Source organism: Ptychodera flava, chromosome 6, assembly GCF_041260155.1.
Source record: "Ptychodera flava strain L36383 chromosome 6, AS_Pfla_20210202, whole genome shotgun sequence".
In the NCBI taxonomy this organism is placed as follows: Eukaryota; Metazoa; Hemichordata; class Enteropneusta; family Ptychoderidae; genus Ptychodera; species Ptychodera flava.
This window is the reverse complement of record NC_091933.1, coordinates 27,471,224-27,497,432: the sequence shown is the minus strand read 5'-3', so window position 1 is coordinate 27,497,432 and position 26,209 is coordinate 27,471,224. Positions and strand designations below refer to the sequence as shown.

General features: G+C 41.5%; 1 protein-coding gene across 1 annotated transcript; it reads left to right on the top strand.

Moving 5' to 3' along the window:
• The first annotated feature begins 1,961 nt into the window (after positions 1 to 1,961).
• LOC139135366 (protein Wnt-16-like) lies at positions 1,962 to 23,509 on the top strand. Its single transcript, XM_070702729.1, has 4 exons — positions 1,962 to 2,257; positions 2,486 to 2,733; positions 3,474 to 3,751; positions 20,559 to 23,509. The coding sequence occupies exons 1-4, from the start codon at positions 2,163 to 2,165 to the stop codon at positions 21,021 to 21,023; spliced, it is 1,086 nt and encodes a 361-aa protein (XP_070558830.1). The 5' UTR covers positions 1,962 to 2,162; the 3' UTR covers positions 21,024 to 23,509.
• Positions 23,510 to 26,209: the final 2,700 nt, after the last annotated feature.

Below are 26,209 nucleotides of genomic sequence, written 5' to 3'. Positions count from 1 at the left end.
ATGCGACGCTAAAGAGCCAGGCCACATCCAGGTTACTGTGATAATTATAGTCAAACAGGTTGATAATGAGGGGGGATTTCTGATAAAAGAGTAGCCGATGTGTTTGGTTGTCCCGACGATAAGACGATATGGGTCAATCCGGTGTGAAGCTTAAGTAAAACGGTCAACAGCTAGGCGACGGGAAACCCTTTTATCGGTTTTTCTCGAAGCACACGAGCCCAAAGAAACCGGCGTCACCAGAAAGTCGGCAATGCGAAGACACGTCAGAAAGGTATGATGTTAAAACTATGCAGTGTCTATGTGCACGATGCGTGCAGCTGCCTTGTCACGGAACGCATACAACTAAAAAAAATCCCATACAGTACGGGTTGTAGTTTCAATACACCCGTTTGTCGGCATTCGTGGGACTGGCCGTTTTTCCAGAACAATCACGGACAGATAATCGAGCGTTATCGGAGATTAGGGCAGCTTAGGCCGTCTACCTTTTTTAAACTCGAATACGTTGCGAGTGCACCACAATCATCTCACTGTGTGTAGAGACAGTGCTGTATCTGGTTCCGCTTGTCTGTCACTCAACGATACCCGCGATCGACGTCTCGACGAGTACCACCATCATGTTACAGCCGACATTAAGATTTCTTTCACGCGTGGATGCTCCCACTCGAGTGGTTGCCAGTCTTGTCACCCCTTGTTGAATTTCCACTCTCTGGAAGAAGAAGAAAATCAACAAGACGGTTTGCTGGTTCAGAGAGGTCAATTTTAGGGAAGGCAACACAGCTGCAGACGAAGCCATAGCGACCATTTTTTACCTTGAAATAAATCTTGCCATACACTCTGCTCTGTTCTGGTCAACTCTGTTTTCATGTTCGAACGGAGAATTGCACTTTTATCGAACCTACAGTCTTGTCACTTCGCCTTTGTTGGCAGTCAACGCCTTGCTTGCGAAAGGTTAATAGCAAGCCACAGACGCATACGTATATGTTCGTCGCGCCGTAAGGCAAAACGCTAGAAGTTGTTCGCAAGTCGGGTAATGAAGCAGAACTTGAGTTGAATTTCTCCCCCGAATTGCCTCACTGGATGGTGAGGATTTTTAATAAATAGCGAGTAGTAGGTTCTTCTCTAACTCCTTTCATAACTTTTGGTTCTATGCTCAGTATTTCGACCGAATCGGCACTGTTTTCTACAGTTCAGTACTTTCGCCATGAGATAAACGCGCTCCGACTGGCTCGATGCAAACTTGCGTATCCTTCGTTTTGGCCATCGGCTGTCAAATTTCTTTGTCAAAACTGAGAGGGGGGGGGGGGGGCGACTCGATTCCATAAATTGCTATGCCTGGTTTTGAGAAAGCCTCGGGATGGTTGAAGAAACCCAGCAGGTACAGTCATCATTTACACTGTGCTATCCGAAGTATGCCTGTCTCAGTGCTCCTGTCAACCGCGGTTGGCTCCGACTCGCCGTACAGTATACAGCTTTCCGGGCGAGGTGAAAAAAATGGGATGCTTGAGCTATGTGTCCGGAGAGTATACAGAATATATACGGGATCAGCAAATCTAGCTATTATGAAAATAAAAAAGATCCGTCTTTTATTGGATTACCCGAAGCGTTGCAATAATCCACTAATTAATATACAATTGGCGATCTGGGTCTGAAAGAGAACAGGGCAAAGCGATTGGGGGCTTGCACACGACGACGGCGATTCAGTGGAAACATTCTCTGCACTATCTGCTCTGTCCGTCAAATAAGGTTTTGGAACCGTTCCATTGATCTGGCTAACAATGATACAATAGACAAACAACCAGTTATACAAATGTCACTAAGTTGAGCCACAACATAAGTACTCTCAGCACGCAACTTAGGAAAGGGGGCTAGGCTAGCCCCCGCGTCACGTGACCGCAACTGCGTCATCCAGGGAGCTGCAGCCAATCAGCAGGGGAGGAGACCTGACACCTGTTGAAAGGTCCACCCATTCACTGTCCTGCGGGGAGGGGCTTGATGGTCGGAGTGCATAGATCCTGCAGTTCAGATATAGAGAGTCTGCACTGATGAAGCACGTTCGGGGCTCGAACTTCACGTAGCTGTGTTGTGATCCTATAGCGATTTCATGTACACCTGAGTGGGTACCTCTGGTGGGAAGGGTCACTACTAGCGTGGTAAAAATCGCCATGGTACCATATAGCCAAGGCTCGTTTTCAAGGACAGTCCTCAGTGTGTTAGTGCTTATACTGCTGGTGACGGGGAAATCATTCGGATCTTGGTTGTAAGTGTGTCTTCCTGTATACAATACGTCTAACACATGCGACCGGGTTGTTTCATTCTCGCACATGCTACTAGCGCACACGTGAGTGCGGAAGGAATATAGTTTTTGGTGAGCGGCTCAAGTTTATCCGTAAGTCTCAAATCTGGACTGTACATGCAACGCTCTCGCGCTTTTTTTAGAAAAAAGAAATATTTCACTGAGAGTTGTTTGGTGTGATTGATTGTCTAGGTGGCTGGGTGTTGCATCTGTCGCTACTATATCTAACCCAACTGAGCCGGAAGATAGGGTATGCAATGACGTGCCCGGTCTGGTCAACGAGCAGAAAGACGTGTGCAAGTCAAAACCACAGACAATCAGCAGTGTCAGCGAGGGGGCCAGACTCGGGATTAAAGAGTGCCAGAAACAATTTGAGCGAGAGAGATGGAACTGCTCAACTACAGAGGAGGAAAACGTCTTCGGAAAGATCATGGATGAAGGTAAGAAGAGAGAGAGCGCGAGCGCGACAGGGCATGCGTGCGGCATGCATAAATCTGCCCTGTTTTGATAGTAGGAGCTTGGTGTTTTGTTTTGATTTCCCTGCAGCCTTTTTACACGGTTTCGTCTGGATATGCTCGACAGGCGAATTAATTGGCTGTCCGTCTCGTTTTTACCTATTGTTTAAAAAGATACGCAAGACTTTTGGCCGCTTTTCCGAATGCAGAAAGTGCGGTTCATTTCCTATGTCTAAAGATTGAAAAAGTTATCTCTGTTTTTTTTAAAAATTATTTTAGCATTCTCATATCAATATTGCGATGATAACACAACAGCTTGTAAGTTGTTCGTTTTCGATTAACCTTCATTCTTGAAAACCACGATTTACACGACTTTTATATAAACAAACTAACAATGTCTACATATATATTTATACATACATACATACATACATACATACATACATACATACATACATACATACATACATACATACATACATACATACATCGAAAATCACAGACAAAGACACAGATATATATGTATATATATATATATATATATATATATATATATATATATATATATATATATATATATATGATTAAAGGATAAAGAGTACAACAGAATTCCGAGAATCAATCGTTACATCATAGTTTGAAATTCTAGAACGTCTGGCGTTGAATGAGGTTGAAAAGAATAAACAGTTTCATAAAATAATATTCGGTCTTTCCATGGAATCTAGGTAACAGGGAAACGGCATTCATATACGCGATTACCTCGGCTGGGGTCGTGCATGCAGTGACAAGCGCCTGTAGTGCTGGGAACCTAACCGATTGCAATTGTGATACGTCGAAGCACGGGGTACCCCAGGAGGAAGGTTGGAAGTGGGGAGGATGCAGCGACAACATAAACTACGGGATTGGATTCAGCAAGAAGTTTGTGGATGCACCCGATGAAAAATGGAAGAAGAAAGAAGTACGTAACATGATGAACCTCCACAACAATGAGGTTGGAAGAAAGGTAAAATAAACCTACTTTCTGGTTCGCATTTCCATCTGCTAAACGCGATCTCATGATCGTGTTCTCATAATCTGCACTGCACGACCGACTTCTGACTTCAGTTAGCGTTGCCGTACAATGTATGCATAAAGCGTGTCCGTCCGGTCGGTGGAACGATCAAAACAATTTTATAAATCAAAGCATGCAGAATCGACGCCAAGAAAGCTCCAATGTAAAGCATGGAGAAGAATATGTCTACTAAGCCTTCCCTTTCACCTTGATCCTATCTCCTCGTTCGGACATTTTATATAGACTTACCGAAGATTTCCGAAGGGACGGCTGCCATCCATCACTTCCCTATGTCTGTCGTTGACATCCACCATATGTCAAAACAACTTTGGTACACATTTGTCCATGTTCCTCGCGCATTGTTTACAAATGTGATTTGTCAAGCGAGCATGTTCGAATTCCGCGAGTTTGTTCATTCTTCTCCGGACTCGTGTCTCTCCGGATCGCCAACTTCCCCACCCAATCCCCACCCAACCCCATCCCACAGATCTCGATGTTTCTACGGACCCTTTGTCTGATCTCGGTATGGAAATACTCCATTGATGCATTTTACTTTCATAACCCCCCCCCCCAAAAAAAAAGTGTGAATGAGTTGCTGTTCACAGTAATGTACACACGACTATTGTGGTTAGGCTGGACATGAACCCCCACCAGTAAAATTGTTTATTTAACAAATTCTTCCTTACCTGTCTGACGAGAGAACGATTCCATCCAATCGACTGTAGAAAATCCTATCGTGGCAGATAACGATCTGCGTTCTTAGCGAGACCGTTGTCAAAATCTCGATGTCTATTTAAGCGGACAGTGCACTCCACCTCGAGTGCAAGATCAACAATTTAGGCAGCAAGTCTGTTTTGTTTGCGTATTAGCCTTGTCGTTCGGGACGGACTATTGTGGATTTTATCGATTCCGGAGATTGACGTGGTGATACTGTCCGGGTAGGGACATTGCTCGCAGTAGTTGTATGAGAGAAATGGGTTATAGCTCAGTGTCTGTGATTGAATATCCTGGGTCGCTGTCGGGGGAATCCGTACAGAACAGAAAATCGTTTAGGTTACCAAGTGTTCTCGCGAGACCGTGGTTCTCCTTAAGAAACAGGGTTATCGGCGAGTTATATTACAATGTGCGGTGCCCCAAGTGACCATGGGGCGGGGTTGATGGGCTCTTTTCCGTGTATTTTTTAAAGACTGGTTTTCATTCTCTCCAGAGCCATTCCCCGTGCAGGGCCTGACGACTGAAAAGTGTCAGGGTTACAGTGAGGTTGGGAAGAATATGATATACTTATCATGTTGAGGGTTTTACGAATCATCCGTCAGTATCAAACTTGCCCTTCAAAACCGATACATACTGAAAGAATCGTGCTCGACAGCATCTGTAGTATCCCCGAACAAAAAGCAATCGCAACATTTGCGGACAGCGATTCAAAATATTACTAATAATTGACAGCACGAAGATGACGAAATAACTTGATCGGTGCGAAATAACTTTACGACCGTCATCATTACACCATCAACAACTTGTTATATTCAAAAAAAGAGAGTAAAACTACTGCCATGAAGCAAAAATATACACGTGCACTCTTTCTAACCCTGGCCGAGGTTGTCCTGGCGACTTTGAGAACTTTGAGCAAATATGTCTGCTAAATCCGTTTAGAATCCGCCAATACAGCGTTTAATATTTATTACACATTATACTAGGAAACAACACACGTTGAAAGCGATGTTTACAATAACTATCAGGTTTGAGCAACAGACGAAGCCACAAGTAGGTCACATGAAAAACCGGTTGCACGGATCCATGTACATCTCATATACATGTACCTTCAAAGCGGCTAACCCTGTTTCCATGTATAAGGAAGCACCTGTGTTCACCTATTGTCATTACCGTTGCATCACTACTCAGAGAGCCCTCATGGACAAGGAGAGGGTGTCAGGGACTTCTTATGATCTCTGAGAAAGTCCTGACTTATCACGAAGGTATAACAAGCAGCTGAGAAACTATAGACGCTGCCCTGTGCTTGGTCTTTTTTTTGTCAAAACTTTTTTCTCTCTCCTTATCCCTAGTAGTAAAAACAGCCATTGTGAAGTGGTTGTTAGACATCCACGGAGCTGTAAACTCCAGTGAGGCGCACAATGTAGAGAACACGTTGTTCTTTCAACCCCATGCTATCGTATTAATAAGTTGGTGGGTCCGCTTTTGTACGCAAGTTGAAAGCGTATCTCTCGCTCGCATACTCTCAAGCGACTGTCAATTGACCAAGGGCGTAATTCGCCATGCGGGTTTTTTTTTTCAAGTCACATAATTTCCTTTGACAGTCCCAAGAATGACAAATCTTGAGGATATTTTCCCGTCCTCGAGTCAAATCCTTGAAACTGAAAGGCCTGACACTCCCCCCTCACGATTCCGTTAATTTTAGATTAAACCTGTACCAAATCTGGTAATGGGGCCTAATTACCCCGGCCCTGTCAGTTGTCTGTGGTGATTAGCCGTGACATCTTTTGTTTCCAATGTGCATTTCCGAAGCCAGTTCGGATCAAATGTGACTTTTACACTTAGCAGTGGAGAGTTCTCATGTTATTGAGGGTGGAATTGGGGTTTTTTGTTGATTTGGGAACGCTAATTTACGGAGTTCTTTCCCCCTGCCCTCTCCTGTTATTGTGAACTGGAGCTGATATAATGGAATCTAAAAGGCATGCAAAAGGGTGGCTCGCCTTGACGAAGTCTGAACAGCTAGGCTGCACAGGTCAGAAAGTCAGTGAAACCCCCAAACAATGGGGGCCTTTGCACAGCTTTTTACATTCTCTCTGTGTTAGTAGTCTCACAAAGGACTCATTCCAGCCATCTTATTTTCTTCATAGTGTCATATCCAATGCCGTTCTCAGATCAATCCAAACTGTTTACAGAGCCTGTTGAGTGAGAAGAGAGGCCAGGTATGCCAACAGCGCCAACTTCGTTTCGCGTATACCTGTCCGAATAATTTATCTTGTATACAGGTCCGTGTCCGGCACAGTTCGCACTGATCGAACTGGCCACTGCATTGGCAATTCAACAGGTATCAGGACTTTGTTTGTCTTATCAAATCTCTGAGAATTCCTTTGCATGCGTTTAACCCTTGACCTCAAGTGAAGATAATTGTGAATGCATACCCACAATCATAGACCCTCCGTTTTTAGGATCTATGCCACAATTTGTCCCACTCCCTTGCGGAACGTTACCACTGGAATTACGTTGTCAGCATTCTGGAGCAAACTTCCTATTTTTACATCACCCCCTCCCCTCGGAATGCAATTTTATTGCAAATCCCTACAAACGGGTTTACAAACAAACAAAATCCTTTCTGTGTTATTTGGGGGGATTTGGCAGTAATCCGTGTCCCCATGGATTATTTAAAGCCAACCTACATACTCTAAGAATCACGATTTTATGTAATTGGTGTGATGTATTTTAATTGGCCTAGTCTGAGAAGGTACTCTTCTGGGTGGACGGACATATTGCTTGGACCTGTGGGAATAAATACCATAAATTTAAATGTACTGGTAGTCAACTAAAAACTACGACAAAACATGACAATGTGGGCCAACTGGCGTGCTCCCATGGGCGGAAGCCAGTTTCAAGTTCTGTCACCTCTGCTCTCATTAATCAAGTAGAAAGATTCATTACGCAGGCATTAAATATTTATATTTTCACAGAGAGCAAAATGCAAACAACCTTCTGGAAAGGAAAGACTCAATTTTAACATGTACGTAAAATCTTGCTCAAGGTCAGAGTTGTAGAATAGGGAAGACATAACATTACGCAGGTGATACGCTGTGTCATTGTTCAAACGGGTTCCAATCAAAATTTTACGATATACCTACTGGTCCCCGGAGTTACAAGTAAGTGAGAGAGACAGAAAAAAAACAGGGGTTAAGAACCAGACCACCGAATAAGAACCAATTTTTCACTGCTCAATGACGAGGACAAACAAAATGAACAATGAAGGAAAATAAAAAAGGGACAGGTAAACAGGCAGTAGGATTCTCAGCCGCGATCTCTTCCTACATAGACAATTGGGTAAGAAGTAATTGATGACAACTCTCCCACCTCTCTTCACACACAAGGGGAGAGGAGCCGTGATCCGGCAATAAACTCGTCAATACGATCTTGTCTCCCCCCTTCCATAGGCACTCTGCAACTGTTCACACGCGCCATAAAATGTTAAGTGGCCCATCGGAGAGTGAGAGTTGACAAAGGGAATAGACTTCGGACATAAATGTCTGTGGTTTCTTAAGCGAACACATAAAGTGACGGCGAAGAGTAAAGAGACAACGGTAAAAAGCAAACCCTAAGCGCAATAAACGGGCTCTGAAACGTCGAGAACATACGTCCGTGGTGACATAAGATATTAACCCCGGCGATGGCATTTTGAACAGTCCCTTTGACGTGCACCACTCGATGACAATAAAATGTGGCCAACAGTTGCCAGTCTGACATGATGAATCATAAGTTGTTGAAATAGGAGGGTATGTCAGTGATAATTAACGAGCTTATCGAGGAATGCCGGTCATCCATCACTGGGCGTAGGGCAGCTGCTTTCAACGTCTCTTTCCGGCGAGACAAGTCACTGGTCTCCTGGAAAAGAAAAAACGTCGCTGAAACCGACCAACACAACACCTGAGAAACCATTTCTGTTTGTTTTTCGAACGATTTATCACAGGTATTTAATATAGGACAAGGACGACATAACAAGAACGCAAGTCAATAGTATGGCTCTTTAAACAAGAAACTCGTCCTTCACTGAAGATTGCAAATTGACTGATCATATTTAACTTGAACATAATTTGTCAACCTATTTTACTGCGAGTTCTTGCGATGTAGGGATTACAGTATAGCGATACCGAGAAGGCAAGGAATTCGGGTAACGCCACGGCCTTGAAGTGAAAAACTGTAGCTGTTCAGACTCGTCCGTATCTTTCAATTTCTATTTCTGCAAGTTTCCGCGAAGCACCCATTTTTTTACCTCCAAACCAAAAACCATTGCTGTACGTGCCCACTTTCGATACCAATTTAAATACACAGTAGAGCCATCCCTCGAGCGTGTTTGCAACGGAATAGGGGGCTCTCCGACACAATGCAAAATCTATTAGGACGCGTGAAAGGAGATCTTTCTACCTTTGAGGAATCGTCGGACTGGGAAGGCGACATCACAGAAGGCAGATCTAATTAACTACAGCTACTTAACCCCGAAAGGCTGCAGAGGGATACATGAATTGGCATTAATAATCAATTGATTAGGGCAGAACCAAGCTGGTTCCCCTCGCACTTCTTTAATCCTCTGAAGACATGTAACCACTTCTAAATGGCAGAGCCGACTAAAGCCAAGCAAAATACCCTTCCCTCAAATGGAAACATTGACATTTTCGTACAGCGTCCACTGATGAAGTTGAAGGTGTGGAAAGTGTAACATTTTAAGAGATGCGAACAATAGACACTTAACTCGCAGCATGAGAGAGAGAGAGAGAGAGAGAGAGAGAGAGAGAGAGAGAGAGAAGAGAGAGAGAGAGAGAAAGAGAGAGAGAGAGAGAGAGAGAGAGAGAGAGAGAGAGAGAGATTGATTTATGTTTGCTTATAACTATATGCTGCTCTTGAGAATCCATAACATGTTTATTGATGTACATAAAACATAGATGTAATGAAGGTGAAAGCTCGACGTAATTGGTCGAGAGGTGACCCATACATGCCATCACAGGGAAACTAAAGGGACTTCTAGCTCTATGCAAGCACGACTTCGTTTCATTCAGAAGAAAAACAGAGCAGCATCCATTGAAAACTGTTTATCTGTTAGATCATGTAGGTACCTCCGTTGTTAAATAAGGGCAAAATGCTTAACCATTCATAGATCTAACTGAAGGGCTCGTGTTTAAAGAAAAAACTTTAATATTGACTGAGATCTTAAGAAAACGCACCCAAGGAAAACAGATCAGAGAATTCCTCTCGGCTACGATTTGAAATCAGAACCCAAGCAATAGCAGTCTTCTGGGGACGCCCTTGTCCGTTTGTGTTTACAATGTATTCAGGATGTCCAGTTGTATTCAACAGCTATGTTTTGCTTTGAGGAGACTTATGTGTGTGTTAGAAAACAGCCAGTCCTCATGGCAGAGAACAGCGCCGTTGAAAAGAGGGCTTGATAACAGAAGAGTACATTGGCCCAAAGCTACATTTGCAAAGAGGTTTTTTATGGAATGAAAAGGTTGCCTGAAAAGCAACAAGGCAGGTGTATTGAGTCTTCTAAGTTAGGAGCTGGGGATAATCCTGCTATGAAAGCGAGCGGCCCTGCTTCAAAGGCCTGACCGATGCATAGTATTCCTCCGTGTATTCCGGCGAATGGTCTTCTGGACTGAGGCATTTTGTACATTTTGTCACCCTACACCCAGAGTCTTCAGATTTATTTGAATTTAATTGCCGCCACTGTCCAGACAGGCATGTCCCATTTCTGCTGTCGTTGAAGAGTACAAAAACCGTTCTCCCTGAAGATCCGCGTGGCACAATCAATCACCAGGCCGGCCTCGCTGGCTGCACGGCTGCTCGACAGAAGTTTACATCGAAACGGTGTCCAAAGTTTCCATGCAATTGAATGTGCAGTAACTCTCAGCTGCTCACTATGCGAACGGCTGATCCGTTATCTTCGTATTTGCCAAAGTTATTTTGCCGCTTTTATTCAACCCCCATCCTCCTCCCCCCCCCTCTCTCTCTCTCTCTCTCTCTCTCTCTCTCTCTCTCTCTCTCTCTCTCTCTCTCTCTCTCTCAACACGACGCACGCCAAATCACCCAACGTACCCATGATAAGAATGTTTACGATTGATCCATTCCCTGTTGGATAACTTTGATTTATGGTTTTAATGTTGTAAATCGCGCGATTTAGCTGAATGTAGCAATTAGCACGAGAACGAACATTGCTGGCATACTCTTGTACATATTATTGCGCCTAGCTGCAACCTCCTCCCAAATCAATTAACACGTCGCCTTGTTTCGATCGTCGATCTATCGTGACTTCTATCAGGTCTAGAACTTTGATTTATAATTAAAATGTTGTAAATCCTACGATTAAGGTGTATGGTACAATTAGCGAGATATTGAGCATTGTTGGCATACCCTTGTTCATGTCATTGCGCCTAGCTGCGATCTCCACCCAGAACAATTAACAGGTTACCTTGTTTTGGATCATCAACTGATTGTTTTTTTTCCGCGGTGGGCTAATTTGTTGGTTTTCTATTCAGTGGGTCGAAGTTAATTAATATCACGACCGGGTGACATTAATTGGCCTTCAGACAACCCTCTAAGAACAAACCTGTTCTCGTGTTTTGTAACCCCCGTATCTCGTAACGCAGGGAGGGTTTTATGTAATAGAGGTTTGTGTGCAATAACGATTTCATGCGGCCACCTCTCCTGAATATTCATGTCTTCGTCTTCGAAATGGAAGTCGCTATTGAAATTGTCTGATTGATTGCATGAACAGGCATGCTTTTTAAGCGGTATCAACATTTTCAAATTGCATGGCAACCTGCAAATTATCCTTCGAAGATGCGAAGTAACTGACTTTTTGAGTACATTAACCGTCCTCCCGGTTCGCTCCATTCTTTTGGACACGAACGGCAATTCATTTCTCAGTCGCGGCTATTTTAATTAAATCTTTACTGCCCATCGAGAAGTCTCTGCACCGAGTACACACATGGTAGCTCATGAAAACTCACGGTGCCTCGCTAGAGACCCCAGATCCTGCAAACGGTGAAGATTTGGTTCTGGTAGATGAGACACTCGGCATGATGAATGATTCTACCGACCTCCGCTATGACTGCCGTCATCCCATGAATGTGCTATAGGTGGAACGACCCCGTTGAAATGACATTAACTCGGTGCTAATGCTTGTCGTCGCATTGTCATTCAAAGTTGCAAAGACTGGCGACAAGAACTGCTTGTTTGTGTTGGTTCTTTAGAGAAGAGGTTCGTGTACTTGGGAAACAAATCAACTAATTATTCTAACCCTCGGTCAAGCATGGCACAAGGGGTAAAATACCCCGACTTTTTAACTCATTTCGCTATACAGCCCTGATTTTTTTCTCCGGCAGGAGCGAAGCCTTATGCATCTAAATAAACACACATAATATCCGAGGTGGGGCGTGTATGTGTGGCCCGCCAATTTTAGCTATGTGCTTTAGTTCCCTACTGGTTAGTGTTTTGTCACATGCAAAGGAATGGACGAGGTGTGCCCTGAGGCGGCTCTAAAGACCTATGATGTTTTTGTATTCATAAGTAATGGACGATGGCCATTTTAATTCGAGATCATTGCTTGCTTGCTTCGGCGACTTATGAAACCTGGCAGACCAGGGCTGTAAGTATACGCGTTCGAAAACGACCGCTGTTCTTTTCCCCCTGCGCGTTTTGTGAGTCCAGCTATGTAAAGCATATGACTCGCCAACATGTCGTGCTGCTCTCAAACCAGCCGCACTACGGTCTAGATACAAACTTGTTTTGTAAATGTACACAATGCCTCCAAATAAACATCATTCAGAGATGGCATGTATACAACGGAAGACCGTCAATGAAAGCCATTTCAAACTGGTTGCAGAGAGGTTTCTAGTTGAGCCCCAGCGGTGACCCGGTAGAAGGTATCCAGAGCGGCGAAGCCCACTCTTGAAAACGATGTCCCGATTTTTATTCATGAGTTTGTTTTCTTCTGACAGGAAAGAATTCGGTTTATTTATTGTGATTCTTGAAAGCACTGACTTTTCAAACCAGCCTACAGTTTACTTCATCTTTCTTTATCATGTGGCCCGGTAACGATATATCATGACTTGTGACATTTCCTCTTGCAGCGGCTTTTCTAATCAATACCTTGTGGTGAATCCACTCAGTGCGATCCACTTTATCAAACTTTTTTCTTTCTCCAAGTTGTTTACGACAAGGTTCACATCCGCGTTGTCAACATTCCTTTGACGCAGACGTCCAAGTCACTCAGAACTTTGGCATGTTGTTACCTCGGCTGATACATACGTCCTGTATGTATGTATGTATGTATGTATGTATGTATGTATGTATGTATGTATGTATGTATGTATGTATGTATGTATGTATGTATGTATGTATGTATGTATGTATGTATGTATGTATGTATGTATGTATGTATGTATGTATGTATGTATGTATGTATGTATGTATGTATGTATGTATGTATGTATGTATGTATGTATGTATGTATGTATGTATGTATGTATGTATGTATGTATGTATGTACGCACGCACGCACGCACTCATTCATTCATTCATTCATTCATTCATTCATTCATTCATTCATTCATTCATTCATTCATTCATTCATTCATTCATTCATTCATTCATTCATTCATCCATCCATCCATCCATGGATACATGAATTGGTTGGTGGGTGGATGGATGGATTCGCTAGTGGGTCGATGTATGAGAGATCGACGGATGGATGGACGACATGACGTACTAATGCTGGCCTATATAAAGAATCTAGTGGGCGACATTCACATCGGGTTGATGGCTATGTGTAAACTTTGTTAATAGGGGAACGGTCTCCAATTGACATCAGCTATACGCGTGCAATTGCTATCGTGTTTACAAAATCACATCAATGCGTGACCATGGAGAATCAAACTTTACAAGGATTAAGGATGGCATCTCAACAATTTATCCTCCATTAGTTGTCGATACACAATTATGTCACAAGCTGTATTACCCTAGAAGATTTCGCAGCGATTTATGAGCCATTCATTAAGTTATCGGGGGGTCTTTGAGCATCATCCGTATGGACGCGGATCATAAATTTTCTTCCGGGCATTTTGGGGGACTTTGAGCACCTCGGAGTCTACAGGTAATCATATTGCTATGGCATGCGATAGACAAACTACACTAAGTAGTGCTGTGGAGTATTTTAAGCAATGACGGCAACCTGTGAAAATAAAAGCTGATTTATACAGTTCCGATGACTTTTGTAGACATGACCAGGGTTTGACATCTTATTATGAGATTCTTGTCACGCTCATATTGTTATCCACATTCGCAAACGTAAAAATTAGGCGTTACAAAACTGTTTTTATAATGAATCAACTATCATAGGGATATCATAGGTCCCTAGTAGTGTTGGTAGTTTGCACACGAAATAGAACCGCGTGGGGCACCTTACGGTCAGCGCCCGTGAGAACCAAGTCAAATATCGAAATTGGGCATATTTGCATGAGCGGGCATAGCCTTGTAGCAGTGATATGTACGCAAATGAGGCACAAAACTAGTTAAACTTGCACGTCAGCGTTCTATTTACAGAAGTGTCCGGGGACGAGACAGGGAATGGTGGCTCTTCCTACGTCCCATACCGAAAACATCTGGCATACCAACCGAGACGTTATTAATTCGTATTAGCTCAGGTTCTACTTTGCTCAGGGCTGAAACCTTTATGGGCTTTGTGCTGGGAGACGGTTCTCGTCCTGATGCCTCATTACGCTGATACGCCGTCAAGGACAGAAACGGACAGCGGAGCTAGCGCACCCAGTTGGGGGGACAGTACACCGCATTTATTTGTACCCGATATGAGCAACCCCTCCCGGCCAACACCAACAAATAAAGCATTTCGAGAAAAAAACGGAGCAACGTCAAACTTAATCTATATGCTTTATTGAGGCACATATTATACATAGCTGTCGTTACAGTTGCATTTGGACAAGACGATGTTTTCTTTACCGTACCTTTCATGGAGTAGAATTTCGCAAAGTGCCGAACAATATCGACAAGGACACGGAAAAACCACACAAGCTGGAAACAACGTCGTGGAATTTGATACACCTGATAACCAGGACAGTTACTTTCGCTTCTCTGTTCACCCAACACGCGGGAACATATTCATTTCCCCGCAAGCTTCTGTTACCGAACTTTTTTGATTTAAACTTTACAATTTTGTTCCTCAAAAATGTGCGCAAGAGCAGTCACACTTTTTGTACCCAAGTTATCGACAGGCTGTCTGTGAGACTGGTTTCACATCATGAGTCTGTGGAAAAACAGGTATCGGGATATAGATAAATGGAGGGTATCTGTTTTGAAAACCAGTGTTCTTTATCAATTACGGGTTCCAGGTGTTGGTATTGTGCTATGCTTACGGTTGATGATTTCCACAATTCACAGAAAGATACATTGTCCGTTTTTTTCCAACACCTCAGTATGACGATGGATACCTTTGTGGGCCGTCCCCCTTACATCCCCAACATTCCGTGGGTACAATTTTACCACTCAAGGGGATTTGCGTGACCTTCCCAGATCAAACTGGACAGCCTTGGGCTAAAGTTCTCAACAGAGATCCGTCCAGTGAGTTGTTGGTTATGTAACACAATCACCCTGACTCACGGGGCTTAAATGGAAAGTCGTATCCAAAGGGGCATGAAACCTGTTCTCACGGCGTTCTCATTGATTTGCTATTAAGTAGTCTGGGGCGTGATCAAAGGGACTTCCTCTTCGTGCCAAAAGGAGTGCCAAGAACTCCTCGACAGATGTGCATTTGGTCAAGACATATGCTATAAGAATTGCTCTGTATCGTAGCTGACTGTGTTGCTATGCTCCTCAATGAAAATAGGTTGACGTGCGATCGTAACAGTGAGTGCCTGGGAAGTTTATCATCAATACTTAATATCGAGCAAAGTAGCAACTGACTTGTCAAAACCGGTTAAACTTGGACTTTTCAAACAAGAACGACCAACGTGATTTATTGAACGCCTTGCCACCGTAAAGACAAGAAATCCGGTCCGGATGTGAACGTTTTCCCCCTGCCAACATGTTTGTGTTACGGTCACGACGAAAACATTTTGTGACATGCTTAGTCAGGTGGGAATGCTGCAGCAAAGTTTACACTCTGACATGCGCAAATAGTATCAACAAGCAACAGAATTTTGGACAGCAATACTCTGAATAGTGCACTAAGGATATTCTTATCTTGATTTATAGATAGGCGATTAAACTCGAAGTGAGATTCTTGTTAAATGTATCACCAATAGTAACCAAGTTGAATACGGTTGTTCATTCACCCCCAATACGACCATACCGCTACGGGGCCGCTGTTAAAACTGCGCCGTATACGCAATGGATGGAAAAAAAAGCATTCGGGATGCAAATGGCACAGTGAAACTTTTTATACCCAAGTGAATAACGATGCAAATTGCCCCATTTGTGCTCACTTTACAAGGCAAGCCTGTTTCTAGGTTGGCAATTAGATGCCTGTACAAGTGATCTCGCTTCATGATCAAGAGTTGTGTGTTTGATGATTGGACGGAACTCGAGATAGCTGATAGCGCAGGATAGTATATGATTTAAACCACGGTCCCTCCTCTATCACAGAGGGACCGTGTTTAAACACACTTTACATGTAAATGGGCGTGAATGTACCAAGCGTTTTAATTGTCTCTATCGTGGAACTTCGTAAAATCCCCGTTAAATGAATTTCAGTCGATTATCTGACCGATTGCAGTCACTCGTTCGGTCAATGCTTCCCTAACAAGCGTCTGCAAGAAAACATAGCGGAATGAACATACATATCTGTGAGAGGCAAATTGATGTCGGAACCTCGACTGATTCACTTTACTGCAAAGACTCCTCAGAATTTGACATTAAGCGAGAGAGAGAGAGAGAGAGAGAGAGAGAGAGAGAGAGAGAGAGAGAGAGAGAGAGAGAGAGAGAGAGAGAGAGAGAGAGAGAGAGAGAGAGATGGGATAAAAACAACCAAAGAACTTTGACCAATACACATGTCAAGGAAGGGAGGGAGAGGGACATTTAAAGAGGAAGCCACAAATACGAAAGAGACGAAGGAAAAAACGAACAAACAGCAGGAGACAGGGAAGAAGGATACATAACTGAGCCCCCAGATGTATCCTTAACAGAGGTTCATGGGAGTTTATGGAGGAGGAATAACCCGTGACGACGTAATGTGATATTAGAGAACATGCGTGATGGTAATGGAACATTGTCATTAATCTGAAGTGGAACAAGCATCAGGATATGTCAGAGACAGCAGGGAATCTACTCTTGTATTGTCAGGCCTTGACATGCATTGGCACAGGATGATCAGTGCATCATGCCATGAGCCGTTGCATATGGTCGTTTTTTTTTATAATACATATCTGGGTGGTCTAGTAACTTTTACCAACCTCTCTTTTTCCCTTTCCTTTCCTCTGAAGACATCGATGCACTTGTTCTGTCAGATGGGGTTGCAGATAATGATGACTGACAGGGGTCCTTTATATTGCATTTATTTTTTTAGTGCCTTTCGGATGTCGGAATCACTTACTGATCTTACGTGACAACATGTGTAGCTTGAATTTCACAAAACACGTCAATGAATATAGCTAGCTCAGTAACACTGTCTGCCTTGTGTGACAGGCGAGCCAAGCGATTAACATATCAGTGTAGGAGAAGCCTAAACTAGTCTCAATAAATGATAGCTCTTTCGGCAAACGGATCCGTGTTGGTAATATTCATTCATCGATCCATCCATCTATCAAATACATTATTCATTCTATAGGCTTACCTGGAACCACAGACAGAAAGTCACATACATACAAAAAAAAACTTTGTGCGAGCGTATACACATCAGAGTATATTCGTAAATACCGACGTTCTCGGAGTATATGGTCAGTGTATATATATATATATATATATATATATATATATATATATATATATATATATATATATATATATATATATATATATCGAAGTATACAGATGTCCTCGTGGGATATTACAGTGCTTGATGCTAAAGCAGAGCGTTATAAATCATAACACAAATTACTTCAAGTACAAAGTAATATTATCTGTTACTTAAATTTCATGCTTCTTGCAATCATCAGACAGGTGAAGTCACTTCATCTGTCTGATGATTGCAGGATGCATGAAATTTAAGTAACAGATATTACTACTTTGTACTTGAAGTAATTTGTGATAATATATATATATATATATATATATATATATATATATATATATATATATATATATATATATATATACACATACATACATACATACATACATACATACATACATACATACATACATACATACATACATACATACATACGTACGTACGTACGTACATACATACATACATACATACATACATACATACATACATACATACATACATACATACATACATACATACATCGTGCCAGTGTACATACCGATAGTAAAACCATTGAGACAAGGAAACGGATTGCTAACTTCACAACAGACAGGTAAAACAATTGTGTAATGTGAAAGCGTGTCGATTAAACAAACTCATCAATACTCTAAACCTGTATGATTATTTAGAGGATGGACCATTAGACCTTGGGAGGGGGGGGGTGGTCACAATGAAATTGTGAAATTTTTTTTACTATTGTAAATTTCTAAATTTTTTTTTTCCAATTGAGATTAGCTGTGCAAATTTTTTTTTTCAGAGTAAATTTTCAGATTTATAATTTTTTTTAGTTCGTCACTGTCTGAAGATAAAGAGGGCAAAGATGTGGTGCGAAGCACCACAAGCGGCCGCGCAAGCGGTTGGAGCTTTTGAAAAATAGAGATTAAAATGGTGTTATTTGGTGGCACTTGGGGAGCATTTTTTTCAGATTACACATCTTCCTCTGAAACATGGTCTTCTTGCTCCTCAGTAGCTTCCTATAGTTTTGAAATTTGACTATTTTGGTTCCCTTTCTACTGCGTGGTGAAATGCCTACATTCACCCTACCAAACATCATGCATATCTCATGATTTACAATTGATTTTGACAAGCTGAGAAGCTGTTTGCAAAATATAGTGAAATTTGCATATTTGTGTTTTTAGAGCAATTGTTGCCCTTTTTTGATCAAAACATCTATTTCTCTGTAGCAGCATGTCCAAATTGATTGGATGTGTATAGATGTGGTGAAATTTCAATATTTGTCTTTTTAGGGCAATTTATGCCATTCATGGTCAAAAAATCTGTATTCTCTGAAAGGGCTTGTCCAATTTCTTTGAAATTTGCTACATAAGTCCCTGAAGACTTGTTTAAATCATGCTATTTTTTGTGGTGGAAAAATTCTTCAGATAATTTTTATTCAGCATTTGCTACACACAAACGATTATTCATGCAGATTTATTCAGTATTTGCTATTGAGAAACTTTCAAAGTTCAACCCTTTTGTGTGTTTTGTGTTGGGATTTGTTGGATAGATGGCATTCTACGTAGTGTATTGTTGAATGTTAAAAAATGAGTTGCTGTTGTTTTTTGAGGCTGTGTTTTGAAGAAAAAAGAATTGAAAATGCCTTTTTAAAAGCAAAATAATACATAATGACTTGGTATGTTGTTTTATCATTATTGACGTGTTTCTACTTGTTCATCCATTCTTGCATTCATCATTTTAATAAAATGCTGTGAAAAAAATGAACCTGATGTGGCCTGCATCTGTTTACCTTGATCTTAAAAGGCAAATACAACTTTCTGTCTTGACAACCATACCACAGTCTCAATGTTTTACCTAGTGTACCTGCTTGGTTTGTACGCAGGAAACAAGTAGAAAACAGGCTCTATAATTTAATTTTCAAGTGATCAGAATACAAAAGTCCTGAAAAGATAAGATAATCACAACTTCCAGTATGAGGGATACAGTCACTCTTAATGTATAAATTTAAATTTAAAATATGTGCCTGGAGGATGTACTAAAAATACAGAAAATTGCTTCCTGTCGGTAAAATCTAAAAAAAATTCAAGATTTTAAAGACTTTTGCAGATTTTTTTTAAGCATTTGTCTTCTTATTTTTTTTTATTTTGCAAACTAGTTTGAAGATTTTTTTTCCTAACTTTCTGCTCTGAAAATATTTTTTTTCTGCTTCTGACCACCCCTTCCCAAGATCTAATGGTCCATCCCTAATCTGAATTCAAAACGACACGAAATTAGCACCCAATCACGTGATTACGACGAATCGTGTCAGGCATCGCTTTCCTAATTCCAAGTGATAGTAAGTGTGTCAGGTATACTGAAGTGAATGTAGACTGTAACTTAGAAGCAACAGCTCTCCTAAAACGGCATCTCAGAACTCCTGAAAGAATGTTGCCAAAGTTTGCCTTGAAACCAAAGACGCGTGAAAAGGCAGCAAAACAAATACTCGAGAGAGCGCAACATGTCATCACGGAGTAAATGGGCCGTTGGCCAAGCTGTGAAGTATTCCGATAAGACCATGTCGAGCGGCAAGCTACAATAAATACGTTGTCGGGAAATACATGTATGCCGGTATAAATGTGGTATTTTCGTCGGTGGCGATAAAATGAGTGACACGTACAGATTGTTGAAACGCTAACCGCACGGCAAACAACGGATGAGAAAAATCAATAAACAGATTATCGTTGGCTTGAGCGTAGCATACCGTTCCTTAAAAGTGACGCTTTCAAACATGCCAGTGGATTGGTGTTGGGGTGCGGGGGAAATACAGCAAAGACGACGTATTGCTACCTTGCCACAGTCTGTTAGGTAATTTTGATTCTATTGTAGCCGCAAGTAGTACATACATACGATAAGAGGTAGTTCTCGGAGACAAGGGAACATCAACCTGTTAGAATTAAAGTTATCGAGTTTCAAAAATCACAAAACTTGGTCAAGGGAGACAGTAAAATTTATAAGGGCCCGAATTTTATGTGGACACGTTTGGACTTTTTTAGGGTACTACTGTTATGTTTTTACCAAATGGTGTTGCTTAATTTGTTTCAGGCGATCGAGAAGCAGATGACGGTAAGGTGCAGATGCCACGGTGTCTCTGGGTCTTGCAACGTAAAGACATGTTGGAAAACTATGCCGCATTTCAGCGACGTCGGCGATTTCTTGAAAGCGAAGTACAAGCAATCGGTCGAACTGCATCGTAGAGCCAGGAAACGACTGCGGCGGAAGGACAAGCGCAAACGCCGTCTTCCGATCAACGAGACGGAGATGGTCCATATGGAGAAATCCCCGACTTACTGCATGGAAGACATGCAGAACGGCGTGGCTGGGACGAGGGGGAGGGAGTGTAACAGAACTTCGGCTGGTCCGGGCAGCTGCGATTCGCTGTGCTGCGGACGAGGCTACAACACACAGGTCGTCACTTACGTGGAACGATGCGACTGCAAGTTCTTCTGGTGTTGCTATGTGAAGTGCGACACCTGCACGACGAGGATCGACATGTACACATGCAAATGAGGACAGGACCTGTTCAGGGGCTGAAGACGCAGGAAGTGATACCACAAAGTAACATTTACAGGACCATTCGACGTTGAATATGGCACTGAAGGGAACGAATATTTAAAGCACAAGTCAATAGTCCGGGACTCATATGCATAACTTGGTGACCATAAAAAGGGAATCTGACTGCTATTAAGCTCTTGTTTTGAACTCTCTCTCCTGTACAACTGTCAATCAAGGCCCTTCTACAGAATTCCAATGCGACGGGCGCATGTGTATCTTTGGGCGAAATCGTGGTGGGACAAAAAGAATCAGGAAAACACTCGAGTCGACTCTGTGTGTGCTAAATAAAACAGCCAGAGATTCAAACTTCCAAAACTCAAGTCCAAGAGCGACCGTCACTAACGTCAACATGAATGTCGATGACAGAATTCTTCAGGGACCTACTGAGTGAAGATAAAAACTGTGAAAATATACTTTTTTTTTGCATTTAGCAGGGACAGTACACCTCAGTGAAAAACCTGTAGTAGTTGTATACATTTCTTCACAAATTACAAAGTTTATGCATATTACGTTATACACATATGAATACAATTTATTCGGATAGGGCACGTATATAGGTAACCAACTGGTTTAGACATTCAAAGACGTATGCATGATTTAGAAAATATGAAAAGCATCGGTACCTGTTTTAGGTGTAGCTCGCCAAAGTGGAAACAGTTCCGTCAATGCAGTTAAAGACAATACTCGTTTCCAAGGCGAAAAGCTTGTCAGTTCTCTATTAAGGTTGTAGCTTAGAGTTCCAAGTGTTGAACTTGCCCAGTTTAGATGGCAAGGTTTTTCAAAAGTCGTGTTTAACGACACGGATCGACGGCGGCGGCACACAAATTCTAATAAAAGCTGGTATTGACGAAAAAAATCGCAGGACCATAGAGGGAACAATAACCCTATCTTCTGAACGCTCAGTTGTTTTTTTGTTAATCGAGTCATGGATGATTCATAAAGTTTCATTGTTCAAATTTTTGCTGATATGATGATATCTGGACAAGTGACTTTGAACATGTATAAAGGATAAAGGTCCCTTATTGATAATATACGACGAAGGTGTAAGGCGAGACTATTATCAGTCTGCAATGAGCGAAGTTTGTGTCATAATTTTGACGGAGTTCCCGATCCTTGTGTAAAAGTGACAGTCACCAACCCCGCAATGTACCGTGAATAGCGTTGTTGTAATGGACGCACCATTAGATCTTGTTAGGGGTGGTCAGAATTCTGATATGCGTTTATTTTTCGCTTGCGGTTTGATTTGATCACCCCCCCCCCGAATCAAAATGTTGTTTTTTCTGCCGAAAGTCGACTGAATATTTTGCAAAAGCAGTGAGGCAGTAAAATTATTTTTAACAATTTTCTATCGGCAGATTTTTAAAATGTTTGACCAACCCCCTTCTACGATCAAATGTCCAATGAGTCGGTGAAAATCCTATAATATATGATGCATTTTCCTTTTATACAAAAATGTGAACACCGTCATTCATCCTCTGCTCGTGAATGCATCATCTTCTTGCATGAAACAACTTGCCACCATTGTATTGTAATGTCATTTAAGAGACTTCCTAAATCAAGTAGATGGCGAAAAAAGTATTGTTCCTGGTGCCATAAATGTCAACCAACCGCAAACAGAATACTAAATCGTACCCGTTTTATGTGACAGAGGGAGACCCTGGCGGAGGTTAATGACCCTCTTTCTGCTCGAGGTCGTTTCATCTGTAAAGATATTTTAAAACCCTTTCAAGTTACATTCGGTGGTTTGGAGTTGTATTATTTATTTCAGAAAAGTCAAAGTAGCTTATGTTTCTCGATAGTGTCATTTTTTCCCAGAAGAAAACTGAGTTATTGTATTATAGGAGCTGTGTTTGTATAATATTTGAAATATGAATTCTCCGATAACACATATAGCGTAGAAAATTTACATTTTATTTAAAGTTAATTTACAGCAGATATTAACTCTATATGCTGCACGGAATTCAATTTTGCTTACTGTTCCACTCTTCGCTTATTGTTGGACGTCACCTGCCCGGCTGAGGGCGCAATCACGGCGTTTTCACATTACATAGTCGTCCCACCTGGATAACAACAGGCTTGAGCGCCGATTGGAAAAAACATAGAAGTGATTTCAAAAACAATGTCGCCCTCAGCGGGGAAGGAAGACTGACCACAGATATTTGGAACACGCGTAGCCTGCTTTGCTTTGTAGTACGCACCTCGGTCCTCTATGTGGAGGACACTGACTCGTAGAAGTTGAGATAACTACGGTAGACTGCAATCGCATTTCCTATCACATACATGTAGTTCTTCTAGTTTGGTGAAGTATACAGAATAACGCCATATTGTAAGGAAAGGATGGTAAAAAAATTAGGTCCCGTCACGTTTTAAAAGGTAATATATATATAGCCACAGTTCATGTTAAGCTTATTTTTATATTAAAAGATTTTTTTATGAAGGTATATTTTGTGTTTCTTGTGTTCATGATAATAAGCAGCGTTCATAATATGCAGACGTGATGTACACTTCATTTCCAACAATGTCCACCCAATCCACTATCCATAGGAAACACGATTGGAACTAATTTGGGATAATTGAATAGTGAAGTAATGTCGGTTTAATCTAATAATGTAAGCTCATCTGCTTTTCTTTTTAAGCAATACAAGTGTTAAGAGTAATTTGTAATATTGCAACATTCAACTATAGGGCACCTAACACTTTGGAAATTTGAAAAATACAAAGATCCAATTCTCCTAAATTAGTTTCAATCGTGTTAGGGAGGAAGTGCACACAGAATGTGCTGATGCCAACATAACTAAATCGTTCGCACCGAAAGCCTAGAAAGGAATGGGGCATACTTCTTCGTGCCCCGATAGATGATGTAAAAGTTAACAGAAATATTGCATACCTTACGAGGATATAAAATTACCGGGTCCGTGAGAAGGAAAAATACAAAATAACAAAGGCTTGCCAATAGCTCTATCAATCATTACACACCGCGATTTTCGTCCCTGGCAAGCAGTTGCTAGCACCCTGTAAACTTTGCATCGACGTTGTGCACTACGTTCCCATAATTATCAATCGTTTGTTGTATGCCAACCTCATCCCAAGTTTATCCCCATGAAGAGCTTTTGTCGTAAATATTTCCCCCTGATGTTGTAATTAAATATTTTCCTTATCTCCCGTTTCGGCTCTGTAGCAAACAGCAGAACCCTATTTTACCTTGGGTCCTAATCAAGCCACGAAGAGAACCCCTCTTGGCGACAAACTAAGACTAAACAAAAACACAGCGGCAACTCAAGTGTACCATCCTCTTTTGTAAATAAATACTTCGAAGTGACAGTTGCCCGTGACTTTTCTACCAGTCTTGGCGATGTGTACCACTTTCTTTTACAGAAAATATGCAGTGCTGCGGCGAAGAGAAAGAAATCTTACTCAGCTCTCTTTAGTGTCGCAATGGAGCTACACAAGACACTATACTTACTCAGCTCATGGAGGTAGTACCTCCATGCTCAGCTATATACCGTCTCTACATTAATAGAACATGAATAGGCTAGAGGAGAGGACGAACATTTGGCCGCTATAAACAGTTGAAGGTTCTGTAATAGAGTGAAATGGACTGTTAAATTTGACAAATACTTTAGAACATTTGAGGAATAGATTTAGGAGATCGCTTTGTCTCACACGGTATCCAATTTCGAAGGAATCAAATGCGCTGTAAATCTTAGGATCTGAGAAGTCAACTCTACCATAGAGTGCCTTACAAAATTTGAAAGATGTTCGACGCTTTTTTGGTGAACTTTGAACGTTACAGGTCAGAAGAGAAGCCACGCTAATATAAAATAATATCCCGCGTACTTATGCCAGTACATAGACCCTCGAGAAAAACTCGAAGATCCTGTGGTCAGAATCATTCCTTTCCGACAGTAAAGCAACATTATCTTGTGAAGTTTTTGGAAATCTATTCCCGGGAAAACACTGCATGGCAATGACAATTAGAATAAAAAAATATGAGGTTCCACGGCGTCTTATTACAGTTTGTCATTCTCGCCGGAGTTGTGGTGCTACATATATCATCGTGTAGACACCATAAGACACGCAGTTTACAACCATTGCAGGTGCGGCTTCACACTCTAGTCGGTGATGGCGCCCTAATAACGATTTCACACTCGTGCGAGAGAGAGAGTGGTTGGAGAGGGGTTCATCTGATGAAAAGTGAGAGATGGTTTGCAGGTACCTGAAAAGTTTAATCCCAGCCAAAAACTAAAATAAAAACAAAATGATCGCAGTATAATATAACAACACAGATATCTAATTTTGGCTCACTTTCTTAATAACAGCTGAACTTGACACCGAAATGCTTTGGGACCTTGTTGCTATTGTCACGAAATTGTCTACCCTGACTACCAAATTGCATTGAATCATCCTGCGGATGTGAGGCTGTTGTTGTTAGCTCAGGGGGGGGGGGGGGGTAGTCAAAAAAAGAAAAAAATCCTGCAAACGCAATACTTTCAAAGCAAATTGGCAGTCTTGCTAATTTTCGAACAAAATATTCACATTGTCAGCCAATTATGAAAGTGTATATTTGGAAGTGTTTGCATGTCTTCCAAAATCAGAAAAAAGTAACTTGTCAAATTTATTTTCCTAAGAACCCTGTTCAAGAATCTAAAGGTCCATTCCTAACTTGGGTGTGTGAATGCACAATAGGTGTATGCATACGACCTGTTTGAGTGACACTTCCAAAAGTTGTACACTGGTTGTGGAATGGATACAAGCTGTTGAGGATATGGGCTTGTGATTTTGTGAGTCAACTTGTGACTTTGTATCCCAGATCACACACGCTGAATCAAATCTGTTCAGTAAATCACCTTGCACAGGACAATTCGTAAAGACACACATTACCGACACACCTCCATACATGAAAGCACACAGTCACAAAACATCTACCATTTCAAGAAAGAATTACAGAATTACAACTGAAGATACTTTTTTTGAAATATATACTATTTTTTTTATTTCTTCAGAAAAAAATGACTTTTATGCACTGCACAAGAAAACATTAATTATTCAATAAAACAATTCATGTCGAATACAGATCAAAGCTATTAAAAACTATCATTATTCTATTATTTCCTGCCAACAATAAGATAAGACATTTCACG